At 39.6% G+C, this 23511-nt stretch overlaps 1 protein-coding gene across 15 annotated transcripts in view; it reads left to right on the top strand.

The window, feature by feature from the left end:
- The window catches only part of KATNAL1 (katanin catalytic subunit A1 like 1), a 66984-nt gene that overhangs the window by 12089 nt on the left and 31384 nt on the right, over window positions 1–23511 (top strand). For 9 of the 15 annotated variants that reach the window (XM_021065541.1, XM_021065544.1, XM_021065542.1 and 6 more), the window contains 4 exons: window positions 4329–4360; window positions 5666–5840; window positions 7843–8003; window positions 20894–21062. In XM_021065541.1, the coding sequence (XP_020921200.1) occupies window positions 5679–5840; window positions 7843–8003; window positions 20894–21062 (492 nt within the window). In that variant the 5' untranslated portion in view covers window positions 4329–4360; window positions 5666–5678. Of the gene's footprint in view, window positions 1–4328; window positions 4361–5665; window positions 5841–7842; window positions 8004–18038; window positions 18687–20893; window positions 21063–23511 lie in introns of those variants that run through there. The other 6 variants (XM_021065539.1, XM_021065538.1, XM_021065531.1 and 3 more) reach the window with 2 other exon arrangements.

The following is a 23511-nucleotide window of genomic DNA, read 5'->3' as shown; positions in this document are numbered from 1 at the left end:
CTCTTTTGCTTTTTAATATCTCTGAGGTCTGTAGTGATGGCCTCTCCTTCAGTTCTGATTTTGGTAATTTGTGTTTTCTCTCTCCCTTTCTTGGTCTGCATTACTAGAGGCTTATTTACTTACTTTTTTCTTTTTTTGGCTGCACCCATGGCATATGGAAGTTCCTGGATCCATCCATCCAAGCCGAAGCTGCAGCCTACACCATAGTTGTGGCAGTGCTGGGTCCTTCAACCCACTGTGTCAGAGGGAGGCTTGAACCTGCCCCTCTGCAGTGACTGGAGCTGCTGCAGTTGGATTCTTAACCTGTTGTGCCACAGTGGGAACTCTGGTTTATTCTTTTTTTTTTTTTTTTTTCCTCCTTTCCTTTTTATGGCCACACTTGTGGCATATGGAAGTCCCTGGGCTAGAGGTTGAATCGGAGCTGCAGCTGCTGGCCTACACCACAGCCACAGCAATACTGGATCTAAGCCTCATCTGCAAACTATGCAGCAGCTTGCCGTAATGCTGGATCCTTAACCCACTGAGTGAGGCCAGGGGTTGAACCAGCATCTTCACAGACGCTGTGTAGGATTCTTAGCCGGCAAGCCACAACGGGAACTCTATGGTTTATTTTATTTTATTTTTTTTCATTTTTGGCCACTCTGCAGTATATGGACCTCCTGGGTCAGGGATCAGATCTGAGCCACAGTTGCAACATACGCTGCAGCTGCAGCAAAGCTGGATCCTTCCCCACTATGCCAGGTCAGGGATTTAACCTGCATTGCAGAGCTCCCAAATGCTGCCAGTCCCATGGCACTATAGCAGGAACTCTGGCTTATTCATTTTTAATGATCTTTCCAAAGAACCAGCTTTTGGCTATGTTGAAATTTCTTTTTTTTTTTTTTTTTCTGTTTCTGTTTTACTGATTTTTGCGCTTAACTTTATTATATTCTTCTTTCTACTTCTTTTGGGTTTAATTTGCTTTTATTTTCCTAGATTCTTAAGATAGAAGCTGAAAGCAGGAGTTGGCAAACTACAGTCTGGGGACCGGATCCAGACTGCTGCTTGTTTGTGAATGGCCCTTGAACTAACAATAGTTTTTTCTTTTTCTTTCTTTCTTTCTTTCTTTTTTTTTTTTTTTTGTCTTTTTGGCATTTCTTGGGCCGCTCCCGCAGCATATGGAGGGTCCCAGGCTAGGGGTTGAATCGGAGCTGCAGCCACCAGCCTACACCAGAGCCACAGCAACACAGGATCCGAGCCGTATCTGCAACCTACACCACAGCTCACGGCAACGCCGGATCGTTAACCCACTGAGCAAGGGCAGGGACCGAACCCGCAACCTCATGGTTCCTAGTCGGATTCATTAACCACTTCGCCACGACGGGAACTCCCTCTTTCTTTTTTTTTTTTTTTTTTTTTTAATAGGGCTGAACCCACAGCATATGGAGGTTCCCTGGCTAGGAGTCAAATTGGAGCTATAGCTGCCGGCCTACACCACAGCCACAGCAATGTGGGATCCGGGCCCCATCTGCCAACTACACCCCAGCTCAGGGCAGCACTGGATCCTTAACCCACTGAGGGAGGCCAGAGATCAACCCATGTCCTCAAGGATACTAGTCGGACTCATTTCCGCTGTGCCACAATGGAAACTCCCTCTTTTTTTTTTTAATGGTTAAAGAAGTCCAAAGAAGAATAGTGTTTTGTGACATGTAGAAATAAATAAAATTCAGTATCTGTGAGGTTTTATTGGCTCACAACCACAGTCATTTGTTCACATACTGTCTGTGGCTGCTTTTGTGCTAAAAGGGTGGGGTTGAGCAGTTGCAGTGGAGACTGTGGTGTCCGCAGTGCTTTTGCGCTGCTGCTTGGTGGGCACAGTCGCAATGTTTCAGGTATCCTGCTGATAACTGTACTGTGATCTTTTACTTTATTTATGATCAGCAGATTACCATCATGTCAAAACGAGAAAAGATGAGACAAATAGACTTGACATGTTACACTTTTGAAGCACTGTAGAGTGGAATTTTGAACTAGGTAAAAAAGCATTGTGGTTATTATGCAATGACACTATAGCTGTGCTAAAGAAATACAATTTATACTGCCATTACCAGGTGAATTACTCATCTTGATAGTCCAATTCATAGGAAAGCAGTGGTTAGAAAGCTTAGAAAGGAATATCTTTGTAAGCAGAATTTCTTCACAAAATTAAAAAAAAAAAAAAAAGCAAAGATCAGGCTGCACTTATATAGAGTAAGTTTCTAAGTGTCTCATTTATTGGCCAAACAAGGAAGTCATTTACTGACGGTGACATAACTAAATCTTATTTGATTGTGGCAGCCCAAAAAATATGTTTGGAGGAAATAAACTTGTTTAAGACTATTAGCCTTTTGGTGAGAACAGTTGCTAGAAGAATTGAGGACATCAATAATCAATTAAACATGGAAAATGATTTTGAGGGGTTTTCCTCACCAGTTGATGAATCGACAGATTTGACAAAACAACTCAACCATTTATTTGAGAAGTTCATGCTAAGTTTGAAATTACTGAAGAATTATATTTAATGACTAGTGTTCATGGAATAGTTACCAACAGTATTTATAAAAAGTTGAGAAAACCCAAATTCTGTACAACCTGAAATGGAATCTGTTAAGATGTGTTGAAACTGGTGGTGGTAAAAATAAACGTAGAACAGAAAAAGGCTTTGGTGAACAAATTTACAAACCTCTGAAGATACGGTGTGATAAGAATTGATGGTTATTTACTGCTTTTTAAAAAAAGAAACCAGCAGGTATTTTGCAGAGAATATTTGAATCTATTGTGTGGTAAGGAGCCATGAGTGTGACTCTTGAGGACTTAGCCATTGTAAGTTCCATGAAGTTTTGTCCAAAAAAGCTCAGTATCCTGACTTGCCTCTTCTGCGCAGCAGTTCAGGGGCTTGTGGTGGTAATGTTACATTACAGTCTTTTGAGCTAAGGGTTGATTTGAAAAACTTCTTGGAGTTCCCATTGTGGCACAGTGGAAGTGAATCCAACTAGCATCCATGAGGATATGGGTTTGATCCCTGGCCTTGCTCAGTGGGCTAAGGATCCGGCATTGCCATGAACTGTGGTGTAGGTTGCCAGCGTGGCTCGGATCCTATGTTGCTGTGGCTCTGGCGTAGGCTGGCATCTGTAGCTCTGATTTGACCCTGGAACCTCCATGTGCTGCGGGTGGGGCCCTAAAAAAAAAAAAGCTCCCCTTGTGATGCAGTGGAAATGAATCCAACTAGGAACCATGAGGTTGCAGGTTAGATCCCTGGTCTTGCTCAGTGGGTTGAGGATCTGGTGTTGTCATGGGCTGTGGTGTAGGTCACAGATGCAGCTCAGATCCCATGTGGCTGTGGCTGTGGCTGTGGCTGTGGCTGTGGTGTAGACCGGCAGCTGTAGTTCCAATTTGACCCCTAGCCTGGGAACCTCCATATGCCGCAGGAGCAGCCCTAAAAAGCAAAAAAAGAAAAAAGAAAAACTTCTTAAGGAGAAGAACTGCTGTCATCTACTATTATTGAACACTGAATGGCTTTTGGAAATCAGTTTTGCTGCAGGCTTAATACTATTTTTGTTTTTGGATAGTGTTTCTTAATGAATTCAGCTGAGAATGTAGGATCCAACAGTGCTTATATGCAAAACTAAAAATTATTTTGATGCTGACTAATGTTGGAGTAACAAGTAATAGCAAGCTGTCTTATATAGCCTTCCATGCTGTCAAAAAGTAAAAGCAACAAAGTGAGGGCTTCATTTCCACTCAGGTTTTCAGTGTGGTTGTTGAGCTCAGACTACTTTGATGCAAGTGCAAAGGAAATTTCCGTGTTACAGAATCCATTTAACTGAGCTACTTCCACCTAACCTTCAATTGGAAGTGATTAATATGCCATGTAATGACATGCTAAAAGACCTATCAAGAGAAAAATAAAACCTTTAAATGCCTCCTGAACAGTGAATATGCTGGATTGAAATCATATGCTTGTGATTCGATATCAGTATGTGACAGTATCCACCTTTTTAAACATGAGGTGCGTAAATCTTATTGAAAAGCAGCATTAACATGTGAACGTTTATAATTGATTTTGATGATAGGGAACACTGACTTTGAATCCCAACTAAATGAAATATTATTCCTCTTCCCAAAAGAGTCATATTGTTATTAGTAGAATTATTTTGCAAAAAGTTTTGCTCAGCTGTTACTATAATATTTTGAATTTCATCAATAAAAATTGTGGGAATTTTTGGCTTTATTTAAGTATTTACCTGATATCCTCAATTTTGTCTGTTGCCCTTCAAAACCTAAAATATTTGCTCTCTGGCCTTTTACAGAAAAAATTTGCTGATTCCTGCTTTACATCAAGGTATTTTCATTCTGCATATTTGTGGGCCTGCACGTATTAGCAGAGTTAATGTTTTGGTCTCACAGTGACTAACTGGAAGGCTTTTAATTTGAAGAAGAGGCTTTTCGGGGTTGTCCTGTCTTGTGTGGGTAGAGCTGCTGATTGTCGAAGTGTCTTACTGTGTAAAAGTAGTGCTCTGCCGTAGTGACAGAGGTGCTGCCTTCCGGGCGCTTGGGCTGGGAGAAGGGGCAAATACCGCACCCAAACACATGAAGGAAACAGTTTTATTTTCAAGGAGGTACTGGAGTCAGCTGAAATGCCTAGAACCAGATGTGGTTAATTTTGAGGATGAGTTTTTGAGCCCCTTAGGAATAGGTAAGAGGTACAGAGGAAGAGCCAAGCTACCCACATCAAAATTTAATTCCCTCAGGAAGGCATGGAGGAATATTTTGATTTTTTGCTACTAAGTGTATGCATCGGTTTACTGTTCCAGGAAAAAAGAGTAGGTCAATTTGGACTCTTTTCCAGGGTGTCATTCTTCTGTATCTCTGGACGTTGCACTCTGTAGTTTTCTGTGGAAAGTATCTTTGCTTCAAACCTGGGTGATCCTGGGAGACTCTGAAGAAGCCTGGAAGAAAGGCCCGATTCCTGGGCTAGAGGGCTGTTTTCCCTGGCATCGTGTAGTGGGGAAAGATTAAGGATAGCTGTTTGCACAGACAGAAAGCTTTTGAGGATGGCAGGATTGTAGCAGACTACAAGATGAGCAGAAAGGGCTCAAGTTTTTGTTCAGATTTAAGTTACATGGAACAATTAAATGCATGTAAATGATGCATGGACACCTATAGCCTGTTCTTTTGAAATGTGTTCCGTAAGTGTAACTTTTTGTTCTTGGGGCCAAATAGTGAGAAATAATTTTTGCAGTTCTTAATTGATGACAGTGAAAAACATGAGGTATTCGTATGTTTATTTTTACATTGCCGAGAATAAACTGAGTGAAATAAAGCAAGTTCATCTTTACTGTTATTGCACCTTGTGGTGATGATAAATGAGCAAGGAGAGTCAGTGTCCAGTTTAGGTACCTGTAACACAAATCTTTAGTTCAGAGCTGTGTAATTTCTCTCCTGTTGTCTCCTTGGGTGTTCTTTTGTGATCTCCTTTGTATTTCCCAAATTAGAAACTTAGAAGATGCATTCAGATAACCTCAAAGAATGAGAGAATGATTTTGACTTTAAAAGTGGTTTTAAACAGATCTTTTAAAGCATGATAAGGACTGCCTTAAAGTCAGTACTGAAAACCCCATAAAAAGTCATTATATTTTATGTTTAGGTCTCTCTGAAAGATGAATTTGGCTGAGATTTGTGACAATGCAAAGAAAGGAAGAGAATATGCACTTCTTGGAAATTATGACTCGTCAATGGTCTATTACCAGGGGGTGATACAGCAGATTCAGAGACATTGCCAGTCCGTCAGAGACCCGGCGGTCAAAGGCAGATGGCAGCAGGTGAGATGCCTTCAAGTATTCAGTGAACGAGGGCAGCAGCCTGTTGCGCTTAGAGTTGAAGTATTCATTTGAGATTTTGTAAATAGTTCTTACTTGTCTGAATACTTAAATATGTTTAAAGTGCACTCTGAATAAGTTTTTGTCTTTCCCAGTTAATCTTTGATGTATTTTTGATGATGTATTTCAAAGATACCTAATTCAAATTGAATCTGCTTTTAATTTTGTTTCCCTCATCTGTTGACTAGTTGTGCAATTACAAATTTTTAAAATAATGTAGGTTATTTCCATTTGCCCTTCCCTCTTTCTTCCTTCCTTTCTCCCTTCCTTCCTTCCTATCTTTCTTCTTTTTGTTTTTTTAAGCCTATAACTGCCGCATATGGAGCTTCCCAGGCTAGGGGTCTAATCAGAGCTATAGCTGCCGGCCTACACCACAGCTCATGGCAACCCACTGAGCGAGGCCAGGGATCAAACCTGCATCCTCATGAATACTAATTGGGTTCGTTGACCACTGAGCCACAACGGGAACTCATCCTCTTTCATTTTTTTGTGTAGTTTTGACCCATTTCATAAAACTTTTCCTGTAAGAATATTTCCTCTTTTGAAAGACTCCTTACCAATACAAAGAAGTCGGTAATCTAATTTTAAAAAACCCACTAATGTATTTGCTGTGTCTCTTGACTATACAACTTGATTATATAATAGTACGGTTAATAAAAACTTGAATTATAATTTCCCCACTTACTCTTGAAACTTAAACATTTTTTAAAATTAGAAGTACAAAGTCAGGCACTTCTTTGAAGTTTCATTTTATGTGCTAATGCCTTTTAAGTATTTCTTCTAAGTTTTCCACTGGTCAGAACTGAGGTTTTTACAGGTTTTTAGGATAACTTTGGCTTATTTTCCAACTTGTGTTACCACATTATGTTGAGTGAGAACAATATGCTTGTGGTAACTCAAGGTGAAATTCCTGGTTGTGTTCTTCTAGCCTGCATCCTAGCCACAGGCAAGGTTTATTCATCTAGCATGGAAATATTTTTACATGTTCTTAATTGTGTTAAAGACCATTTTTATTCAGATACTTCTACTATTTTTTTTCCCTTAGGTTCTAAAATCTCATTTCTCCAAGTGCAGCATATAATCGCATGTCTTAGTTGAATTTTACTTTAGATATTTTCTTTGATTCTGTGACTCTTTTTTATGTTCCTTTCTATACATTATTCAGATGAAGTTAAGGGAAAGCTTCTTATGCTCTGCTTTTTAGTGAAGTGTGCTTTCTGGTTGAAAAAATTAGAATTGTTAAAATTAATTTATATGTGTGATTTTTCAGTCTGTTTGCCTTTGAAAATTAGTCTGGACTCCAAAGTTTGAAAACATGAAAATTTCCACACAGTTGGTGCTCAGTGAAGTTTTTTAAATATGGGAAAAATTTTGCTTTTGAGCTCAAAATAAACTTTATCCAGGACTTGAAAGATTTTAAACCAGGCCAGAAGAAAGCTGACTTTGGTGAAGAAAAATTTAAATTCAATTGGAAGTCGGTAATTCTTAGTAATACACCTCTTCATGCTTTCAGATGCTCATGACAGGCATTTTGTATTTTGTGACATTGGGGGTAGGAAATGCTGATGAAAATTGGCTCACAATTTTTGAGGAAGCTATTTACTTATGTATTACAAGGATTTAGCGTAACATTATAAATTTCTGTGAATGGTTAACTTGGTACTAACTTAGTTGCTTGTTTTAAATTGTATTAATGGTCATCACATTCTTTGGTAGAAAGGTTTTTGTCATGAAAAATGTATAACTACTTGCCCTAAAAAGTTATGTCTTTTTCGCGAACCAGTTCCTGCCCTCCTATCTATATTACTTCAAATAGTTCTTGTTTTAATGACTTATTTTGCATACTTTGAAAGATCTTAAGACAACTAGCATTCTATAGCAATTTGTTATTTGTCATTTATATAAGTAGTTTGTAGCAGAAAGGCTATTTTTTTTTTTTTTCAAGGTTCGGCAAGAATTATTGGAAGAATACGAACAAGTTAAAAGTATTGTAAGCACTTTGGAAAGTTTTAAAATCGACAAGCCCCCAGATTTCCCTGTGTCCTGTCAAGATGAACCATTTAGAGACCCTGCTGTGTGGCCGCCCCCTGTACCTGCAGAACACAGGTAAGTGGGACTTTGTCTTCTCTTTAGGGACTGCTGTAGTTAATTGATACTCAGAGTGCAGAGGGTGAAGCTTTATCTGAACTAAGTATGAAAATCTGTTTTGGGGGGGGCATGTGAATTTAATACCTCTTGATAGTTTTCACACGTGTATGTTTACAGAGTTTTATTTGATAAAGAGCAGAAGTATATCGCTTGTCATATGTCTTACTTTTAGAATGTTTTACTACTGGAATCATAACAATAGAAATCTGCCGCTAGTCCTACCATTTATTAGTTAAGTGAGGGCTTTTAGATTTCATAATGTCAGCATCAAAACTCTCTTGCTTTAAAAGACTAACAACTGTAGATGACATGGTGGGCAAATTGGATTCATCTGGTTGGGCCTGCAGCCAGTTCCCAGAATCTTAGTGCAGGAGGAAACTTACTTTTCCTTAAGGTTGAGGGGCAAATTTTTGAGTGTGGCATCTAAGGCTCTTAAGTTTATTTTCTTGATGCTCAGCTTGTGCGTTATCCACATTAAAGCTCTCTCTTCTTGTTTTTTCCTATCTTCCTGTCTTTGCCCAGTCTGTTCTTTATTTAAGGAATAACCATAATCCCCATCTAAGCAACTCATATTTATTCTTCACAGCTCATCTAAACTTGTTTTTACTCTCTGTGGTTTTTTTCCACTTTGCCCAGCATAACAGTTTGTTCATATTAGTAATGCTGTGTTTCTTTGTCTCTTAACAAGATTAGGAGTTTTTTGGGAGGAAGGCCTCTGGTTTTATTTACTCAAAACAAATAACAAAAGCAAACTTCCGCTGCTCACACAGGGTTTGGCGCATAGCAGACATTCAGCCAACGTTGAGTGAAGAACTCCATTAATTCCATAAGTAAGGAAACTGAGGCCTGGGAGACTTGACCTGTGAGTTAGGCTAGACAAGGAGCAGAGTTTAGGTCTTTCTGGCTTTCAGTCCTCTTTTTTTGTGTGAAGTGGTATTGTGGTCAGACTGTGGCATCATAGGAAATAAATTGCTCTTTGGTGAGTAGTTGTGATCATGTGTTTAACTTCTTGATCTTAAAATTTCCTAAAAGCATTTAAAGAATTATGAAAAGTAGTTAATTTATTAGTTCAAAAGTTTTTCCACTGAGTAAGAGATAATTTTATGATTCTCATTGTAAAAACATTAAATGAGAGTTCCCTTTGTGGCTCATTGGGTTGCAAACCTGACTCGTATCCTTGAGGATGCAGGTTCGCGATCCCTGGCCTCTCTCGGTGGGTTGGGCTTCCAGCATTGCTGTGACGTAGGCTGGCAGCTGCAGCTCTGATTTGACCCCTAGCCTGGGAACCTCCATATACCATAGGTGTAGCCCTCAAAAGCAAAAAACAAAAACGAAAACGAACAAAAACACTAACTGCTGATTCTTTTCTGAGATCTTCAATAATATAGTGCTTTCCTCAGACGGAACCACATTCAGGGATTTGGATTAAGGTAACTGTTACCCTACAGAAAGCCCTGTCTCAAGAGTCATAGAATTGTTACTGTGGAAATTCCAAAGTGAATACTGAAAAGAAGACATAATGGTATTTTGATCTATCACACTTGAAATTTTATGTATGTATAAAATTATATACATATTTAAAATACTTTGTTTTTTTCTGAAAGTCATTAATTCAGAAATAAACTATTGGTTTAAAGCTAAAAGCTGACACTAACTTTTTATTTGCCTCCAGTTGACATACAGTATTGTGTAAGTTTAAGGTGTGTGTTGATTTGATATATTTATATGTTATGGTATGATTCTCACAGTAGCATTAGCTAACACCACGTCACATAATTATCATTTCATTTTCTTCTGGTGGAAATTGACATAGTCTGGCATGGAATAAGTAATTCAAGTGAATTGTCAACTCGAAATAAAGTACTGCAGTGTTCTTGTGGGTAATTAGTAAGAGAATAACAGAATTTAGAAAGTGATACAGCCTCATTCATAAGAGTCCTCCAGGTGTTTTATTTTCTTCCTGCACATTCTATACAGATCTTAGTTTTCTGAAACTCTGGTCAAGAGGATATGGTTTTCTAAGTGTCCAGGTCTCATGCAGTGGATGATGGTTTTCAGGAAAAGGATAACTAATTATCGGTCATTTTATGTTTTACAAACATTATCTTATAAACCTCCAGTGATTCCAACAAGTGGTACTGTTATTGTGTACCCATAGTACCGTTGCTAATTTATTGTTGTGAACCCCGTTTACGGCTGAGGAAATTGAAGCTTATAAAGTTTGTTATTTTACCAGAGTTATCTGAACAAGAAAGTGGCAGAGCCAGGATTTGAACGCAGATCTTCTCAACTTCAGGAGTCTTGTTTATATCCCCTCCGCTGTGTTACTTCCTGCACGTACTCAGTGGTATCTGTGGGTGCTCTGTTTTGATGGACATCTGGATGTCTTAATGCATGAGAAGTAGTGCTATTAACCACTTGACTAAATTCTCACTGGAAGTGGTTGGAGAATAAAGAAGCTGAAAATGCTTAATGAAATAAATAATGTAATTTAAAACATTTCTCTGCAGGAATGCCACACTGAAATTGCAGTGTAGGCCAATATAATTTACCTTGTTTTATACAAAATGTTTCCGGGATGCATCTGGTGTGTTTGTTGTTAGCCACTAATCGGGCTGAACTTTTCGCTTGATGACTTGGAGCACAAACTTCTCTGTCCCTGCCGCTGCACACTAGGCAATCTCTGTCACCTCCGGGGGGTTCCCGTGGTGGTTTCCCGTGAAGTTACACCTATATGTCCTGTGTCCTCTGAGTTTAATCATGGTCCTGTTTTAAATCACCAGCAGCTGCTTGGATAAAACAAGTGAATTATGTTTATTGCCTTAAACATGAGAAAATGGAGCTGTAAAAGTAGGATTATGATGGGAGGTACTGGCAATATTAGAATTAAATTCCAAAGAGATGAAGCCTCCCGATCATTCTGAGTGTCCTAAGCTAGAAGATGTTTTGTATTAATTACATCATTTTATATTATTTTCCATGTAAGTTGATTTAGCACATTCTCTTTGACGAGGCCATTTTAAAATGATCTCTCCCAGTGAGACCTGAAGCCATGAAACTAAGATTTTCTGTATTGCAGCATTTAACATAGCATATATTCAATAAAGTATTCTTTAATTCAACTCAAAAAATAAATGGGTTAGGTCTTTTAAAGTTACATCTTTTGGGAGAGATGGTGGTAGCAATAGGATACACAAGCCTGGAAATAATCATTTGGCTTGTTCCATGTAGGTAAAAGAGAGCTCTAATAGGCCCTCTAGTTATTTCATCTGGAACCCAGAGAAATGGCATAATGTGTTTCTGTATTCAAAGAGGACGGTTGATTTTTATCAAATTTATGCTATTCTGTAGACTCTCAGCAAAGGGGAAATTCTTGTTAACATGGTATTAAAACTTTTGCTTTATGTTTTCTTTGGGTATCCTAATAGATTCAGTAACCGCTCACATTTTAAATCCGAGTTTGCCCTGGAAAAGGATCAGTTAAGGCCAAGGTCAAGTACTAGTAGGGGGTAAACTGCTGTGTCCTCCTCACTGGTGTATCACCTAGGCTCTGGAAGATTTTCCTGGGATTGGGAGGTAGAAGAGCAAGTTTTTCTACCAGTTCCACCCCTAGCTGAGTGGTCCTTCAAGTTAATTTCACTTCCTTGTGCCTCATTTTTCACCTTTATAAAATACATATGATAATGAGATTGTTTTGTAAAATTGTTTTGAAGTCTCGGGAGGAAAAAGACTGTTGCTGATTTATCCAACATATATTTTATGACATTCATCATACACTTGACTTTATCATTGGCTCTGTGGAAAGTATAAAGGTGATAAAACAAAAACAAAAACAAAAAACAACACCTGCACAGACCTTGACCAGAAGAAACCAATAGGAAAAAGTAATCTAGACATCCTGGCAAGCTTACGCTAGGATGCTGTCACCTCTGGTATGACAGTACTATGCCAGGTGCCAGTACTATGCTAGGGATACAGCAGAATGCAGAAACAGACACAGCCCCTGCCTTCTTAAACTTAGAGTCTTGTAAAATGGGTGTGAGAGCCGTTACTGAGATAGGATAGATTGGATTTGGTGATTAATGACTCGTAGAGAATGAGAAAAATGGGAGCAGATAATTAAATATCTCGATCAAGCTGTTGAATGGGAATTGGAAGTGAGAAGCAGAGTTTAAGAGAGATTGGGATTAGTAGTAGCTATTTAGGAATCATCAATAAGTAAGGAATTTTAGGAAAGAAATTTAAGGTCATTCTTAGATGGCAGAATAGGTTATTGCCTTAATATAATTGGCAAGTTGAGATTATACTCATTTCTAACCATTCCCTCGTCATATTTTCTTCCAGAATTCTGTTTCTAGAATATGGGATGGATTCTATATTTAATAGACTGTGGGTAGAATGTAGGTAGCAGTGCTGATTAACCACAATAACTGACATTTGTTGAGTTTGTAACTGTGAACCAGACACTGTGCTAATAAACTCTTCGTTTTCCCAACCATTCTCTGAAGTAGGTACTATTATTATCATCCCTATTTTTTTTTTTAGAAGAAATTGAAGTTTAGGGATTCTAAGCAACTTTATCAAATGCTGCATATAGGTCAAGTAAGATAAGGATTGAGAACTGGATTGGTGACCGTGGTGCAGGGTTTCGGGGGAATGGTGGAGAGTGATGGAGCGGGTACAGGGACTGGGAGGAGAGGAACTAGAAACAGGGAGTGCCTGCAGTTCTTTCTGAGAGTCCTCTTGAAAAGAGCAGCATGGAAATTGAGTGGTAGTTGGGAAAGACATGGAAGCAGAATTTGTTGTTGTTTAGAAACGTTTCTGTGCTCATAAGAATGCTACTGCAGAATGGGGAAAAGTGATGAGGCGTAAGAGAAAGAGGACCAGTGCTGGAGCCATGTCCCTGGGCAGACAAGACACCATGGACTGGAGCTGGGGGACAACCGATTCCCAGCAGCTGGGGGGAGGGCAGGGGCGGCAGTTATTATAGAGGGTGTGGATGCCGAGAAGTGGGCACAGGTGGAGGTGAGCACTTGTGCAAGTTGTCCTCTGGTTATTTCGGTGAGGGAAGAAAAACAAGCAGGATCACCCGAGAGTGAGGACACAGGTGTAGGTGTTTTCCAGGGTCTAAATTCTCATCTGAAATGTCCCCAGAGTGGGACACCAATCTGTGTGGCTATTTCTTTTATGTAAATTTGCTAGGGAGCCTTTGTCTTATTTTGTAGAAATCAGTAGTCACTCATTTGAAGTCTTTATTTTGGAATTCTAGGTGTTTATTACAACGCATGCCTAAAAACTCGGTGTTCTATCATTTTTTTATGTTACAGAAAAGACAACTGAAAGATAGAAATTTTAATTCATTAGAGATAAACTAAGGAATGGGAACAAGATAGTGGTAAGTCAGAATGAAATCATAACACATTCATTTTAAATTTTTGTTGAAAGAACTCTTTGCCTTGCTGCATTTTACCACTTTGTTCCTTTGCTTCCTGCTGTGATGTCTCCCCCCCACCTCCTCTTACTGCCTCTTTTTCCTCAATAAGGAGAAAATCCTGGATCTCCATTCGCTGCAGTATTGGGACTGAATCCTAATTTGAAACGGAACGCAAGCTCGCAGGAGTTTCTGCATTTAGCTTTTGTAACAACCGGCGGGTGTTTTACCAAGTCCCTTCCTAGGAACGCTCTTCTTCTCTCGGCCTGGGTTAACTGCACTGTTTTGTTTTCCCTCCGCTTTCTTCCCCTGATTGCGGCCTCTTCTCTTCTCTTCTCCTTCTCTTAGCTCCTCTTCTTGCCTCGTCCTCACCCCCCTGCTCTTGCTGTGTCCATTTAGCTCCCCCTCTCCAGCCCCCATCTCTCCTGTGAGGCTGACCTTAGCGGCGGTAGGCTTTTGCCTTCTGGCTTGCATCAGCAGTCTCCTTGCTGTTTGTAGATCACTTCTCTTTTCTCTCGCAGTGTTTTTTTGATTTTATTTTTTGAATGGGTATTAAATAGTTTAACTGTACATTTTCCAAGCATGGATTTATTTTTATTTCACACGACTTGTGTTTATTTTGTTTCACATTCTTTTTTATGCTTTTAAACATTGATTTTACAGTCTATAAAATAGTTCTATTATTAGAAGTTATTTGGAGCCTTATATTTTTTTGTTGTTTCTGATGGCTCTTGTTGGTGGTAAAGTTGAGAATGTTCCTTCTTGGTTTGAGTCACCTAATGTATGGCTTGTTTAGAGGAATGTTGCTCCTCAGAGGGACTGTGTTGGCTTCAGCCGGGTGCTTTAGGGATGTCACCTGCCTGGACCACTTTTAGGTAAATTTCATTGCTTAAGATACTGTAAATTTTATTGCTTAAGATACTAGAAAACTAAACCCCAAATCACCTGGCGCAGGCCCTTGGTTCCTCTTTCCGGGGGAGATTTGTGCCTCCCTCTACAGATCCACAGCATAGGCCCGGATGGACAGACGTGGTTGTTTCTTCCACGTGTCTGTTTAAATTCTGCCCTGGCTCCATGTGGTCATCGTCTCTCTTCATCTTCTTGGACGTATGTGGGCCTCAGACTTTGTCTCAGGCCTCACTGTGTATTCATTAAATCTCAGGCCCTTAGGAGTCTGAGACTTGGAAGCTCTTAGGACTGCCATGCTGTCAGGAGTATTTTTAATTTATTTTTTGGCTGTTAGGTATTTCGCTTATTTGGTAAGATCACCTATATATATATAACAGATATTTGTTATATTTTATCCAGAATTTCTAGCTGTTTTTAAAAATGTTACAGAAAAGACAACTGCAGGATATTTTAATTAATTAGAGATAAACTGTATATATTTATTATAAGGTCTTAAGTCTCTTATACTCCATTCTGTTGGGATTTCTTTTTTTTTGGTTTTTGTTTTTTTTGCCTTTTTTTAGAACCTCACCTGTGGCATATGGAAGTTCCCAGGCTAGAGGTGAAATTTGGAGCTGCAACTGCTGGCCTGCACCATGGCCACAGCAATGTGGGATCTGAGCTACGTCTGAGACATATGCCACAGCTTGCGGCAACACTGGATCCTTAGCCCACTGAGCGAGGACAGAGATCGAATCTGCGTCCTCATGGATGTTAGTCAGGTTCTTAACCTGCTGAGCCACAGTGGGAACTCTCAGTTTGTTTTTTTTGAGGACTCTTGCTCATAGTTTAGTGGGGAACTCTTCTTTGACAAGGCTTTAATTGTAGGATTTATATGTGGATAAAAAGGGATGTCCAATATAACATAAAATACGTATATATCTTGAGCTAAATTATAAGCTTCTTGAATGCAGGGACTATGTCATTTTTTTTTGTATGCCCCATGTTTTGAAAATTAGTAGAATAATCTCAGAACTTGACTATAAGCTAGACAACTGTGAGAGAAAGTTCAACTGAAAATATTTAATATAATCTGTAAAAGTTGTATAGTCCCTGTAATCTGAAAGAATGCCATTGTCCATCTAGTTTTAAGGTCTTTAAAGTTAGGAAGAGGATAAATATTTTAAGTTTTTCAAGTTCAGAGTTCTTTAGAATTAAACAGAAAAGGCTCCCCAGAGCCTATCTCTAGACCCAAAGAAAAGCAAGGTACAATTAAATAACTGACCTGCCTAGGAGTGGTGGCATTCTACCATTAGACTCAATGCCTAGTGATGTTATCCCTTTCCACACCTTAGAAGTGAGAGAATGACTGGCTTAGCAACTCTAAATAAGGCTTAGTGTATCCCATCAGAGTCTCTGACGAGAATGCAGTCACTGTCTTGGCTGAAATAGCCAACATCAAAATGCTAAGAGGCAGCCCTTGGGATCCTAAGTGGGATTGTATAATACAGTGTGAGATGTATGTCTGCAGCTCCAGAGCTCATACCCAGCTGAAATTTCTGGCTGAATGTTAATTGTCTTCTTTAGTGGGTAAGCGTCTTTCAACTCCAGTGACATTTAGAAATAAGAATAGAAATGTCTAAGAGAATCAAAACTGTGATAATAGTATTTTTTGTTAAGGAATATGTGCACATTTATTTATTATTTTTATGTACTTGTAATTTAAGAAAATATGGCTAGTGAGGGTGATAAACATGCAATTCCAATTTAAAACATTATGGAATAATTTAGATCTGATTTTTACATTAAAATTTATGTTAAGTACTTTTGGGGAACATTTAGGAGAAATTTAGGCTTACCTTGTTTTAGTTTACCAAGTTTATGAAAATATTTTTGTATAAATTATGCATTGTTGGATAAGACAGTTGAAGAACTAGGAAAGAAATAAATGACATTTATAAATGTAGGTTAAACAGTTTAGTGGTATTTAATCAGCCAGGTTTATAAATGGCATCAAGCATTATTTAAAAGCCTCTTAAAGGTGACTTATAAAATCTACTACTCTTGTGCATAGAAAAAGGACTAGCTGAATTTTTGCTTTAAGGACTAGCTGAATTTTTAGCTTCAATACATTGAATATTTAAAAAGTCAAAGTAAACCTTTGAAGAGTATTTTCTGCGCAAAAAGCACCCTTGAGAATAATCCTATCAGCATGGCTTGCAGTATTTCCTGTGTTTCTGGGTGTGACTGATTTGCATGTTGGATAATGAGGGGAGATTAACCTAACAGATAAAAAGCCTTTTATGTTATGTAGCATGGTGTCTTGCATTCATTAAAAGTTCAGGTATTGAAACTTTTATTTATTGAAATACTAATATTTTGAGTTGACTCCAGAATATATCGTACTAAAATATTTGTTTGTAATTTTCTGATAGCACATAACTAAAATTTCTAAAGTTCCTTTTAGCACTGGAACTTACCATTGGTTAAATTCCGTAGGGTCACTTGACTTAGGATGAAGCACCCCTGCAATTCAGTAGGGAAAGGTGGGTCTAGTCAGTGACCGCTTCTAGGTTAATTGACTGTCCTTGTGGGGAGGAAAATCTTGACCCCTTACCTCACATCCTATGAAGCTGTCATTTGAAAGAGATTACTGCCTAGAATGTGTTTCAGCAGGATGTGTACTCTGGGTCTACATCAGTCATATCTGTGTTTTTAGAACATGCCTGAAGCTTTGTAGCAATCCTATAATTTCATTTTTTTGACGCTCAGATTTTTTTTTTTTTTGCTTTTTTTTGGGGAGGGGGCACACCCTTGACATATGGAAATTCCCAGCCTAGGGGTTGAATCAGAGGTACAGCTGCCGGCCTACGCCACAGCCACAGCAACGCCAGATCCAAGCTGTGTCTGTGACCTACCCCACAGCTCATGGCAATGCCAGATCCTTAACCCACTGAGCAAGGCCAGGGATCGAACCCGAATCCTCATGGATATTAGTCAGGTTTGTTAACCACTGAGCCACAAAGGGAACTCCTCATAGCTCAGGTATTTTAATTAGTGTTGTGTTCATCATATTTAAGGTTTAGTAACTATCAAGTAGATGATATGAATAATTAAAATTAATGTAACGAGTAAGGAGCCAGAGTACAGTAGCATCTATGTTCCCCCCACGGAGTTTAACATAAAGAGTATTACTGTTATCTCAAGGCCCCTGTGAGCTCCTCTGCCTCCTGTTCCCTTCCTCCTCTTTCAGAGTTGGACTCTGTCCTGGATTTGGGGCTATCATTCCCTTGCCTTTCTTTATACTCTTAGTACATACACTTGTATCTCCAAACGCATCCTCTTTTGCTTGGAATCGTACTATATGTGTTCTTTGAACTTACTTTTTCACTCAGCATTATGGTCCTGAGATTCATCTGCTGTTGTTGCTTGTGGCTTTGTTCATGTTCGCGTGGATATAGCATGCCATTAGGTGACTGTATCATAATTTATGCGTCTTTTCTAATACTGGACATTTGGGTTGTTCACAGATATTTGCTGTTGTAAGCAGTGCTGATGAAAACATTTGCATAGAATATTGGTATTTTATATAACTTATCAAGTATGGGCTTTTGGAGGAAATCCTATGCAAATCGAATTTGCATATGACAGGGTAAGGCATATTTCTTCCCATTCCTGCAGGGAAATATCCTCCAATAGGAGCCCTGAGCACAGTGTAGATACGCTACTCTTTTATCTGCAGATGGCCAGTTACTCTCTCTATCTGAAATGCTGTAAGCTGGTGAGGGTGAGCCTGCTTTGACCATTGAGGCAGAGGTTGACGATGCTGTGCAGCCCTACTAATAAAGTCTCTTTTTTAAAAGAGATGAGTCAAAGAAGCCTTAGGACTTATTTTTTACAACCTGTGAGCTGTCACTGAGTCTTTAAATTGAAGCATGACATTGTGCAGTGATGCGCTAACGGAGGAAGAAGTATAACAGAATCAAGGATGTCCTTTGGGAAGCTGACGGAGTCTGTTTCAAATGTAACATCCAGCTGCAGTGAGATGGAACTGAAGACTTACACACGCAGGCACACTTTCTGTGGGACAAGGGACGTGCCGCAAACGGCACCTCTGGCCTCTTGAGCAGTTTCATTCAGACCACTTAGGAGCCCAGCAGAACATGGAGCGGCGGGGCAAGGGCGGCAGCAGCAGACCCTCGGAGGGCAGCCTGTGTACGAGCCTGGAAGTAATTACTGCAACAGCTTTTCTGATGTGGATGCGATTGCAAAATGGACAACAGCAGGAGGACTCCTCAGCGACTTCTGCACAGCGGGCTGAGGTGGGGAAAGCCCGAGCTGAGGAGGCAGGAGAAGCATTTCAGGATGCACTGCAATTCAGCCCTCAGCAGCCAGCCCCGCGCGGCAGGCCCAGCAGCTGCCAAGCGCCTGGCGTGCAGCTGGAGAGGACGGGCCTGCTGCTCGGGAGCCAACGCTTCGGGCTGGCTGTGCCTCGGACAAGCAGGGCCACAAACAATGACAGACTATTTAAGTAGCAGGCGCAGCTGCTAGCAGAAGGACAAACTGGATGGGTGTCCTGTGTCGAAGGGATTGTTGGTCGCATTTTATTGTCTTTGGCCATGAATCCGATTCAGGAAAGACATTTATATACACACGAATATGTGTGAGACAGGAATGTTCCCTTCTGCCAGTCTCATATTTTTATCTTATTGGCAGATGCTGAAGAGACTAATACTGTATTAGAACCAAAAACATAGTAATACCTTTAAATTTGAAAAGGCCTTATAACCATTTTACCGTATACTATTTTTAAGGTATTTTCCTTGATTTTTTCCTCAAGACTGCTTACTCCTCTTTGTCTCTTCCTAGGGCCTAGCACAGTAGAGGCTGTGTACCTCCCAGTGGGGGTGGGTGTTCAGTAGACATTGTTTAACTGGACTGGACTCCAGAGATTCAGCTGTCAGTGCATGTAACCTGCTAGATAGACACACTTTTCACCAGCCTCTCTCATCCTTAGCAGCTTCATGTAGGGGTCTGATTCCTGTAGTCTTCAAATGCTGCAGTATGTTAACCATTTCTTACCTCGAATTTGCAGCCATCTCGGCTTTTCATCCATTTTCCTGTTTTTTGCCGGGTTCATTGAATTATATGCACGTGAAACTTTTTCTGATCCCAGGACCAGACACTCCATGATGAGTTAGATGAATTAAAAGCATGAAGCTGGAAAAGGGATAGCAATAGATTTGGCATATGGTGGAAAAGGAATACACATACTGGACCTGAAAGGCTGCAAATACAGGCAGAGCTGTAAAGACAGTAAAGGTAGGAGAACGGAGGCAGAGATTGAAGAGCTTAGATGCAGAGTGACAGTGTCTCCCCAGCACCCAGAGACAGGTGACTGAATACTGTGCTGGGAAACCCAGAGTGTCACTGTTTTAAGATGATAGGTTTCACACTCCATGAGACAAAACATGCTACTTATGAGCATAGTTATATATGTATCAACATTCTTTTTTAACTGATGTGTAGTTAACATATATTACATTAGTTCCAGGTGTAAAACATAATGATTCAATATTAGTATATATGGTGAATTGATTACCACCATAATTAATACCCTTTGCTACATATAGTTATAAAAATTCTTAATTCACATTTGGGGGCATGTATAATTTGAATGATCATGTGATTTTTGACACCTTCAATGCATAAGTAATTTTTTTTTTTTTCTTTTTAAGGGCTGCAGTGTATGGAAGTCCCCAGGCTAGGGGTCAAATCAGAGCTGCAGCTGCTGGCCTACACCACAGCCACAGCAACACGGGGTCCAAGCCACATCTGTGACCGGTGCTGCAGCTTGTGGCAACGCTGGATCCCTAACCCACTGTGTGAGGTCAGGGATTGAACCCACATCCTCATGGATTCTAGTCGAGTTCTTAATCTGCTGAGCCCACAATGGGAACTCCGCATAAGTAGTATTTTTTACACAGAAATTTTACACATAAAGAAGGTTTCATTAAACCCTGCTGTTCGTAATTTGATGATTGAAATGTTGGTTTTTCCAGTATAGAAGCAAAGAAAATCATTTTGGTTGTAAAGGATAAACTAGTAAGCTATGCAGATAGACATTTTTGAATTCTTTTCCTTTCAGCTTTTAATGCTTTTTTTAAAAAGTTACTTATTTGGCTTAAGACAATATTGAATAAAGTAACTGATATCCTGTTATACTATTAAGAGTATTAGATGGAAATAATCTGTATTGCCCTCTATTGGTGATTAATTGTTATTTTTGACAAAATAATTGCTGCTATATGTGTCATTTATATGTATTTAGTATTTGTATCAACCAGTACATTTTATAGAAAGGAGCTTTTAAAAACTGATCTAATAGTTGTAGCCATAAATTGGCAAAAGCAGGAAAAATTAACCTTGTGAGCTTATTGATATAATAATTTTATTGACTAAGGTAGTGTCGAAATACTTTTGCCTTTGATTAATTTTGATTTTTTTTTTTTTTTTTTTTTTTTGTCAGAGCACCACCTCAAATAAGGCGTCTCAATCGAGAAGTAAGACCTCTAAGGAAAGAAACACCAGGAGGAGGAGCCCGGGGACCTGTAGGCCGAGCACATCCTATATCAAAGAGTGAAAAGCCCTCTGCAAGTAGGGACAAGGACTGCAGAGCAAGAGGGCGAGATGACAAGGCAAGACCAGCTCTTTCTAACTCACCCACTTGACAAGGCAGGACTAGCTCTTGTTAACTCACCCACTTGAAGCCCATGACTTTGGGTGCATATGTTATAATTTTTGCTGGCTTATAGAGGATCATGGTTTTGACATGCAAGAGGTTTAAAAAAAAAGTTTGAGTTAAAAACCTAAGCAGACTTCGCCTTTTTTGAAGGCTGTTCTTCAGTGCTAGTGACCTTAAAGGCGTGTTAACAAATATGCACACCCACACACACACAAAAATGCTGATTAAAATGGAGCTTTTGTAGAAATACTCAAAATGAAGTTTTAAAACTTAAAAACTATTTTAACAAGTATTTTAAATTACAGTGAACACTAAATAAAAACATAATTGCAGGGGAAAGATTTGTAAGTAAGTAGATGCCTATACCATTTTCACAGAATAAGATGATGGATACAGTTTACTGCTGATAAAAATTTTTATTTTTATTTTTATTTTTATTTTTTTTTGTCTTTTGTCTTTTGTTGTTGTTGTTGTTGCTATTTCTTGGGCCGCTCCCGCGGCATATGGAGATTCCCAGGCTAGGGGTTGAATTGGAGCTGTAGCCACCGGCCTACGCCAGAGCCACAGCAACTCGGGATCCGAGCCCGCAACCTCATGGTTCCTAGTCGGATTCGTTAACCACTGCGCCACGACGGGAACTCCTGATAAAAATTTTTAAACGTTTGATTTATCTGTAAATTTTAGAGTAGAACAAGATTTTTTTTTCCCTTAAAGAGGAAGCTTTCTTTGATTAGGTTTCAGTATATACATGTATTCTATCTGGGAAATGGCTGGTGAATAAACCTAGTACTAGATAGAAATTCTGGTGTTCCCGTCGTGGCGCAGTGGTTAACGAATCTGACTAGGATCCATGAGGTTGCGGGTTCGGTCCCTGCCCTTGCTCAGTGGGTTAACGATCCGGCGTTGCCATGAGCTGTGGTGTAGGTTGCAGAAGCGGCTCGGCTCGGATCCCGCGTTGCTGTGGCTCTGGCGTAGGCCGGTGGCTACAGCTCCGATTCGACCCCTAGCCTGGGAACCTCCATATGCTGCGGGAGCGGCCCAAAGAGATAGCAAAAAAAGACAAAAAAAAAAGAAAAAAGAAATTCTGTACTGCCCTTAAAATGGACCTTAGAAAAATGCGCTGAGGAGTTCCCGTCGTGGCGCAGTGGTTAACGAATCCGACTAGGAACCATGAGGTTGCGGGTTCGGTCCCTGCCCTTGCTCAGTGGGTTAACGATCTGGCGTTGCCGTGAGCTGTGGTGTAGGTTGCAGACGCAGCTCGGATCCCGCGTTGCTGTGGCTCTGGCGTAGGCCGGTGGCTACAGCTCCGATTCAACCCCTAGCCTGGGAACCTCCATATGCCGTGGGAGCGGCCCAAGAAATAGCAACAATAACAACAACAACAAGAACAACAACAACAAAAAAAAAAAGAAAAATGCGCTGAAAGTAATTTTACAGAGGAGGGAGCCAGGATAACCTGACATTTTTCTTAGCCTTAATTTTGATGAAAGGACAAAGGTAAATTTTTAATGACAGCATTTCCCATTTCCTTTGTGATGTCATAAATGAATGAGGATGCTATTGAATTGCTACAGAGAAGTTTCATTTTCTTAGCTATGGGGTCAAGGTATGTCATCACATTTATGCTATGATATTTATCATGAAAATATAACTAACAGCAAGTGGTTATCTTTAAAAATTACTATATTTGAATCTTTTTACTGTCTATGATTTCAGTCAGTAGATAAGGACTCTATCAGACCAACTCCCTATACCGGGTGGTTTTTTAGACCATAATGGAATAAAACTTATGTTTTCTAAGTATTTCTATTCATGAAATAGAGTCAAAGACATATTCTCTCTCTTTACCTCACTAGAATACTGAAATTGAATTGGATTTTTTTATGTTTGTGATTTGTTGGCGCTATTATGTCATAAAATAGTAAATGATTCCATCTCAGAGCCCTTTGGGATTACCAGAGGGTACTAATAAATAAGTTTTCCTGCTGATAAAATTGAGCTGGTTTTCCCCATTATCAAAAGCCACATAAACAGATACTTAAAGTCTATATTTTGTATGTCATCTTTGTTTCTTTCTCAATTCTTCGTTTTTGTGCAGCAAACCTTGGTTTGCATTAAAGCAGCAGCTGAAAGCCACCTCTCACTGTTCTAGTAAATTTTCAGACCCAGGCGAGGGACTTTGAGTCTTTAACTTCACGTCACGTAAGAGAAAAGTCTTGGTCATGGGCGCTGGGTGCTTCCCTACTAGGGACCACTTGGAGTGATCACAGTAATTTATGAAATAAGCCCTTGAAGTAGGCCGTCCTTAATTCCCATTTTTACAAACGAAGAGACTGAGGTAGAGCTAAAGGTCATGGGGTAAGGAATGGCGCTTGGAATGGAATTTGTTAGGTCACAGTTCT

This window comes from Sus scrofa, chromosome 11, assembly GCF_000003025.6.
Source record: "Sus scrofa isolate TJ Tabasco breed Duroc chromosome 11, Sscrofa11.1, whole genome shotgun sequence".
NCBI lineage: Eukaryota > Metazoa > Chordata > Mammalia > Artiodactyla > Suidae > Sus > Sus scrofa.
The sequence above is the reverse complement of the archived record's forward strand: the minus strand, read 5'-3'. Positions and strand labels throughout refer to the sequence as shown.